Raw genomic sequence first — 8035 nt, forward strand, 5'->3', positions numbered from 1 at the left:
TTCCACACCAAATAGATTACTCCTCCTAGTTCATAAGCTTTCTCCATTTGCCAACAAAATAAGATTATTTTTTTTCTGTTGCCTAAAAAATGTAGGACCTGTGTGATTATAGGACCAGATACTTCAGTGGCACAAAATTGTCCCTCATACACACTTGCCTTTTCTGAGAGAAGGATTAAGTAAAGCTGGCTGTTTAATATCACAAATATTTGTTTACTTCCAGCTATTCAAAATTATTTTAAGTCAAAGATCTTAATAACAAAGAACAGCCATTCCAGAGCACCTTCATTTGTGTTGAAGAGGGAAAACAAAGAGCTAAAAACATTCTTATTTACTTATCTGTCTTAAAAATCCGACTCACAGTTTTAAAACATGTAATTTTTCAAATGGTTAGTTTTTTCTTCTAATTCTGTTTATCTTTTCACTAATTATAAATATTTTCAGGTTAAGAGCTTCCCAAATAACTGCCCTCTTTTGGGGAGATAATACAAGAACCCTCGATGTTAATACTGAGCTGAACTTAATTTATAAAAAGTAAGCATGCAGAGACAGAAAAACATTTTAAGCAAATGCAGCATAGCATTTCTAGTCATTGTTTCCCAGGCAGCAATATTATTTAGCTGAAGTTATTAGAAAGTTACATTAAAGTTAGAGATATAAAAAATAAGCAGCACAGGTAGTGGCATTTGTCTTCCAGTGGCTTGTATCCTGCCCGCCACACTGTCTGTCTCTTCTCTCTGGTCCAAATGGACTCTTTACTATACACTGCTTCTCTGCAGCTTCCTCCCAGGTGCTCAGTCCATCTCCTCACCCCCCCAGCTCTGGGGCTTCTAATACCACCTACACATTTTTCAGAATTTTACACCCTGACAGAGGGCACAGGGAAGCGAGTTGTTGCTGCTTCTGAGCTTACATATGTGCCGACTGACGAGGCATTGCGCGTTTTTTGATTGTCCAGCTAGTAAACTGAAATAAAGTAAGCAATTGTTGGTTCACACATTGGTCTTCCCCTAATTGGTGACAATAATTCAAGCGTTTCACTTTGCCAGGCATCAGTTTGCACAAAAATTACACAGCTTTACTTCCTTCTTTCAAGCTTGCCAGTGTTTTTTCCATAGCAGGCCATGTACCAGTTTATGGGTGGGTGTGAGTACTATTTTTCAGTAAAGATCAAGAGGTTTCACTAACTGCTGAGATGTGCAATGCTTTGGAAGTCATTTTAAGGGTTTTCTTGTTCTGATTCATCTTGGTAGGCCTAAGTCTGCTCCCATTGTTTTATGAGATTGTAAAGAGAGGAGGAAAAAACCCTACAATTTTGTATTTTTACAGGAGCAAATAGGTGCCAGGGAGTGCAGAAGCTGCAGAGCCCTCCCCACCATATTTTCAGCTTGTGCAGAGGCAGGAATTGTTGGGTAGAAGAGTCCCAGTGCTGGGGAAAGGCAGAGTTTGGCTTTTGAAATGCTAAGCTGCAGGGATTCAGGCAGGCCAGAAAAGAGCTGAATGTCCTGGTGAGAAGCAGTTTCAGAAAACTGGATTGTAACGTGCTTTATCAGGTCAACTACAGTTGATCAAACATTCTACAGAGTTCTGGTTCTAAAAGTGCTATCCCAGAAAAATTAAGGGATGCATTTAGTATTAGGAAGGAAATTTGGGTTCGTTTTTTTTTTTTTTAATGGAGTTTATAATTTGTTCTGCGTTACTCTAGGAGAGTTTTCTGCCTCAGACAGCTCCCTCACAGATATCCAGGAACAAAGACGGCAGCCCATGCCAGACCCTGGTCTTATGCCATTGCCTGATTCTGCCTCTGATCTGGACTGGTCAAACTTGGTAGATGCTGCCAAAGCCTTTGAAGGTAAGTTTTCAGAATATAGTACTTAGAAAAGCTAATCTTTGTGCGTGCTTCATTAAGGAGCGGGGTTTTGGTTTTGTTTTGGTTCAATATTGACTTTTGCTGTTACTGTTTCTACTTAGTCTGAAGATTAAGTTCATTTGAAATAGCAACTTGATTCTTAACAGCCTAAAACTTTGTATGTAATACTCGGATACCATTTCTTCATACTGGAATCCTCTGAGCCAAATCATCTGGCACAAATGTGCAAAAGTCAAGTCACATAGCAGAGGGAAAGCATGGGAGCACACTAAGGATGGCTTGCTTACTGCACTAGCAAGAAGTTTGTGCGGTGCAGCTGAAGGGCACTGCCAAGGTAATTTGGGAAATATGCCTTGTTGGTATATCCTTTTCCATTGCCATTCTTCCCCGTGCATACTCTGAATACATAGACTTGCACCTCAGGGTCCTTTCCTCCTATGACACTTTCCATCTCCTTGACACTTAGTAAACGGAAAAGAACTGTAAGCTGCCTGGATATATTTGAATTTAAAATGAAATACACTTCAGAGCAAAGGGCGTTTATACCTTACAGTTACTATAATCTGAGGGAAAAGTCTTCTAGGCGTGTTAAACAGAAGTGCCTTTTCCTAATCTCTGTTTAAATGCTGTCCCACGTTCATGGAAGTGTTTTTGCTGATCCTGAATCTTTTAGATGTTATTCTGTTATTCTGCATGGCTGGAGAAGGCTGTGAAGTAACTTGCTTTCTTGGCTGTTCTCTGGTAGTAGCCATATACATCATTAAGACAGTGCATGTCTAAGCTGGTGTTGAAGATGTACGTGTGTGCTCTGCTCTGTTGCCATAGGACTGTAGGATCAGCATGTCTCATTGCTCCCGTGCAGTCTTGGCAAAGAGTATTCGAAGTTAAGTCTTAGTCCTCAAGAGGAGGTGAATTTGTAGTGACGGTTTTTTCACCACCACATAGGGATAAAACCCAGGTTTTAAGGCATTTCACTGTGGTTGGCAATGTCTGTTTAAAAGATCCTTTTTTTTTTTTTTTATTGGTTACATCTTTTTGACTGTCCTCATTAACCTGAGTAGGCCCCAGACTCACTTGCATTTCTCCCCAGAAGTGTGAGCAGAGTCAGTGCGGTGAAGCTAATGAACCTGACAGCCCAGATGAGGAAAAGCTGGGGTGATGGTGCTGGGCTGGCACCTTCGTCTCATGGCTGTTATACTCAGATTTGACTTGGAGAGGGAACAGCTGTCAGATGTCAATATAATCCCAGTCTCTGGTCTCTACCAGGTGCCAGAAGGGATTGACAAGCATCAAGCAGCATAAATTCTGATTTGTGGTCCTGGACACCTCTGTTCTACATCACTGGTTGGTGTCTTCAGCACATGCCCCCAAAGTTACAAATAGTGATATTTGCAGCCAGCTGAAACAAAAGCTGCCTGGATCCCTGAGCTGCACCAACCTTCCCTATTTTCATTCAAAGGAAAAAAAAAAAGAGAGAGGAGCCAGAAAATTCCATCAAATACCCAAGCACGTTAATTTTAGCCTTGTTGAAAGCACAGAATAGAAATTTACCAAGCAGAAAAAGACAATACTGTTCTATTTCCAGCAAGAGACCAGCAGCTGCTGAGGAAGAGTTTATTAAACTAAAAAGTGTTTATGTTACTGTTTTTGCTGGGAAACTCCAGAGGTGGGGGCAGTGGGTAGTTTACAGTCACAACACATGTGATAGCGATTCAGAGATGTGTTAAAACATCTGAGCAGTTACAGGACAAAAAAGTATAGACACAAGGCAGCAAAGAGGTTTCACGTCTTAATCTGAAAACGTTTAAGGCATAAGGAAAAAATTCCGGGTACTGAAAAATTACATTGGTCATTTTACTTTCCACATGTGAATTGTGTACAGTGAGCTTTTCTTTCCTCAAGATAAAGGGTTCCTTTATGGAGTGAAGGAACCTAAATATAGTTACTGAGTAGTGTCATGCAGTTGTACCCAGGAAGTTCTGCACAGGCCTTGTTCCAGCTTGGCTTCTTGCCTCTCTTGGAACTGGCCTGGGGTGGACTCTGCGAATACTGCTGGGGTGTCTCTGCTTTGCACTCTGTAGTATCTCCCTCCCGAGAGCTGCTTCGCCGGAGGGTGAAGCATGGTCTGCGTGAGCATCCACTGCTGTGCCACAGCTGGTACTTGCTTCTTGAATCCCTTACAGCGGAGAACCTGGTGCAAGCACTTGCAATGTCAGTTTGCTTCTGTCAAGTGGATATTGTTCTGTCATATCATCATCTTACCTTGCTTGAGACAGACTGCTTAGATTTCTCTGAGATCCTGCAGTGTAGCAGTTGTGCTGTGCGTGAACAGATAATCATTTCTGCTGCCGTTGTTTCTCTCTGTGTGTTTGCTCTCTCAGTTCAGCGAGCTTCATTCTTTGCTGCTGCTGATGAAAATCACAGACCTGTGAGCGCTGCCTCCAGCAGTGATCAGGCTGAGGACCAGCTTACTGCACAGATAAAGCCTTACACAGGGTAAGTCAGTACACCAGATCTGCAGGCTTCCTCAGCTGCAAACCGAGAAAAGGAGTAGGAATATCTTTATTTGTAAGTCATCGTCAGGCTTCACGGAACTCTTCATAAGTTCTCATGAAGATGGTGGTGGGAAGTGAAAACAGAAGAATTGTATGTACAGAACAAACCTTTTTGCAGGTTCGTTCTTGTCTGAGATGTTCCTGAACGTGTCCAAAGCAATGGTAATTCAAGGCACACATAATGAGTAGAAGTAGAGAGAAGTGATGGGATGGCCCCAATTAATCATGCATTACATTTGTTCTCTTGATTAATGTGCTGTGTGTTCCGTGTACTCTTTGTCAGGTTCTTTTTGTTCTTTTTGTGAATTCTTAGTGCATACCTACATAAAGCCACTTGGTATAGTCAAGGCTGTTGGCTGCCCTATGTGAAGACAGTAGATCATAACAATAACCTATTCTTGTTTCCTGCTTTCAACAGTAAAGAATCTCCTCCAACTCTCGCCTCTAAAGTGGACCAACTGGAAGGTTTGCTGAAGATGCTGCAAGAGGATTTAAGGAAGGTAAACATTTCATCTACAGAAAATCTATAAGACGTATTTAGTGCTGATAGGTGATGCTAATAACTGTGTAATCCTGCTTTGCTTCCTGAGCCTATGACTGTCTCATCCTTGTATAAGAAAAAGACATTTCTTTACTACATTTCTGAGGCCATACTTCTAATTATTGTCAAGGTTAGGGTGGAGTGTCTAAATTTGTAGGCATCTGATTCCTCTACTTAAGTTAGGAGGGTGATTCAGAGATCTCCACTCCTAATTCAGGTGACACTGCAAAAGGCCTGAAGCTAGTCTGTGCAAATATATCCTGCTGATGTTGAAAAGTGAAAGTATTACCTAAACATACAACTTCTACTGTGGAAACTTCCTGTATTGTGTTACTGCCTGCTTTGGTCCAAGAGGGATCTGCTGTGGTCACACAAAAAGTCTTTTAGCTGGGGAAGTATTTGCAGGAATATTTCCTATCCCTTATTTAGTTTAACCATCAGCAGTTGTACATACATTTTGTACATACAGAACAGGGCATGCCCAGTTTGATTTCACCACTTGAGGAGGGAGACAGCTTCTGTATTAGAATTTAATATAGAGAAATCTTGCTCATTCAAGCAAAAAGTGAGGAGTGAAATGTCACAAATGTCCCTTAGATGCAAAACCATGTGTTACTGCACATAAAATCCTTAGAAAGATTGAGACTCATGCTCTCTTGAGAGATTCTTGCCTCTCCATGTAGGTAGGAAGCGCGTGACCTAAAATTTCCACTAAGATCTGTATTTTTGCTCATGCCTAAGGAAAAAGAGGACAAGGCCAGTCTTCAGGCTGAAGTGCAACATTTGCGGGAAGACAACTTGAGGTTACAGGAGGAATCCCAGAATGCAACCGAGAAACTGAAGAAATTCACCGAATGGGTTTTCAACACAATTGATATGAACTGAGACCGGTGTGCGGGGAAGGAAACTGTCTGCTATGAATATTATTACTGGGACTTAAGCTTTAATGCCACCTTAATCATGACATGTGAAAGTATAGTCAGAGCACTTCTCTGTCCTTCATCCTCCAATAACCCTTTTTTGCATCTCTGCGCGCACTCAGAACAATTGCAGATCAACAATCAATGTCTGCCTTTTGTAGAAAAAAACAAAGTAAATAATTTTAAAAAGGTAAAATAAAAGTTTAACTGCTAAAATGTGAATGTCTATTTTTTGCACATTGTCTCTTTATCTGTTATGTACAAAATGATTTGGAGGCGGGATCAGGCTTGCTGTTCCATCTGCCTCTCTTTCCATTAACTCCTTTCTCTCTGTTTCAGGTAATCTGCTTTTCCTTGCAGCTTTGGCAAATATTATGACATCTAGAAAATTAGAAAGAAATGTTTATTTTACTGCTCTTCTTACATTGTTTTCTGAAGTATGCCACAGACAAGGAGATGTAATGCAATGTTTTAGGTGTCTCCTTAGCAAATTGCGCTCGATTGCTAGTGCTACCTTCCCATACGTTACAGAGAACACGTGTCCATAGTGTATGGTACAGTACAACCAGCATCACAACATTTGGAGAGAGACTAGAGACGGGAGCCATGGGTGAGGCGTATTATCACACATCTATTGCATTAGCATTTCCTGTGGCCTTTGTTTCCCGTGGAAACAACGGCTGCAAGTAACTTTCCAAACAGCAAAAAGAGGCATGCTGTGGTCTGTGCTGTGTCAGGCAGGCTGAGAGATACTGAGTACTGTTGCTGCACTGCTTCAGTATAGTCCCCTTCCCTTCCCGGGGAATCCGTTACTTGCATATGTGCAGAAGACTTGGGCTGAAGTTGTAAAGAGATTTAAGATTTCTTTCCCCTGAACTGCTTCCATGAAAAGCCACGTTAAACCATCTCCATGCACCCGCCCTCCCATTCCATTTCTCTGGACTTCTCAAATCACAACAGATTTGAGATATGTTTATTCAACTTGTGTTTTATTACATGAGAGGTCTTATAAATCTTTCACTATGGTAGACAGAGGAATATGTGAAGGTGAATTAGAGAAGTGTATTTTTCAAAGTACTGGGATAGGACTGGAGCTCTGAAATCCCCAGTCCCCAGTGAAACTGTCTAGCGTGAGATTTCCCAAACTGCCTCATGCCAGGAAAGTTTTAATTTTTTGTTCTTTGAAGGAACAGTTAACTTGCCACAACGTGTTACCTCTCCAGAAAATACCTAGTAGGTGTCAGAAGATGAGTTTTAAGCGCCGCAGTCTGCACAGGCATTGACTGTGCAGTGTGCTGAGAAAACTCTTTTACTCCCTTTTGAGGATACAGTCACTACCTTAATAAATCCTGCCTTGCATAAAGTGCAGTGTATTTGGGGGTTAATTTCAAGAGCATCCACTCCCTCCCCTTTACCGCATTCTCACATAGACAGATTAACATCATCAGGCACAGTCTTGTCACAGAAACTTCCACGCTCTTCTCAAATCCTTTTTTCATGCTCTTTAATCTTGCTCCACACAAGTACACACTACACTTCAACCTCAAACTTCATTTGTGATGCTAATCCCCATGGAGTTCTTCTCTAATGTTTTGTCATGGAAATGGATCTCTTTGGAACTATTTCTGGAGTGCTTTTGTAAAGGTTTAGAATGTCTTGGGTTTTTTAATGACTTGTATGAAGGAGATTTATATAATGCCTGATATTATTTGTAAATGGGAAATATTGCTAACATCTCTGAGCATCCTGAAGTCTTGCTTTTATTCTCTTTTATTTTTAAGTTTGGTTTTTATTTTATTTCAAAAAATATTTTGGGACTTGGGGCAGACTATTTATTAGAGTTTTGCAACAGAGTTCTTCTTGTATGATGCCACTAAAGGCTACTTGTAAAATTCTGACAATAAAACTCATTTTAAAGGCTCTTCTAAATCATTTTCTTTTGATTTTGTTGGGTTTAATGTTTTAAGACTTTCCAGAGTGTCCATTTCTTTCTGCTTTCTTCTTGTACCACTTTTCTCAGTGCTTGGTGATAGAAGAGTTCCATTCTCTATCAGATTTCTACTTTTTATCCCTTCGAAGGTCATTACTTGGTATGTAACACACCCTTCATCCAGTGTCTTTTTACTTGTATTACCACACAAATGTATTT

General features: G+C 40.7%; 1 protein-coding gene across 5 annotated transcripts in view; it reads left to right on the plus strand.

Moving 5' to 3' along the window:
- Positions 1–7815, plus strand: part of SIPA1L1 (signal-induced proliferation-associated 1 like 1) — a 195297-nt gene extending 187482 nt beyond the window's left edge. For all 5 annotated transcript variants that reach the window (XM_014941799.1, XM_014941804.1, XM_014941800.1 and 2 more), the window contains 4 exons: positions 1706–1852; positions 4252–4366; positions 4844–4925; positions 5708–7815. In XM_014941799.1, coding sequence (XP_014797285.1) covers positions 1706–1852; positions 4252–4366; positions 4844–4925; positions 5708–5851 — 488 coding nt within the window. In that variant the 3' untranslated portion in view covers positions 5852–7815. The remainder of the gene's footprint in view (positions 1–1705; positions 1853–4251; positions 4367–4843; positions 4926–5707) is intronic.
- Positions 7816–8035: the final 220 nt, after the last annotated feature.

The sequence above is a fragment of the Calidris pugnax genome, unplaced genomic scaffold, assembly GCF_001431845.1.
Source record: "Calidris pugnax isolate Ruff unplaced genomic scaffold, ASM143184v1 scaffold56, whole genome shotgun sequence".
NCBI lineage: Eukaryota > Metazoa > Chordata > Aves > Charadriiformes > Scolopacidae > Calidris > Calidris pugnax.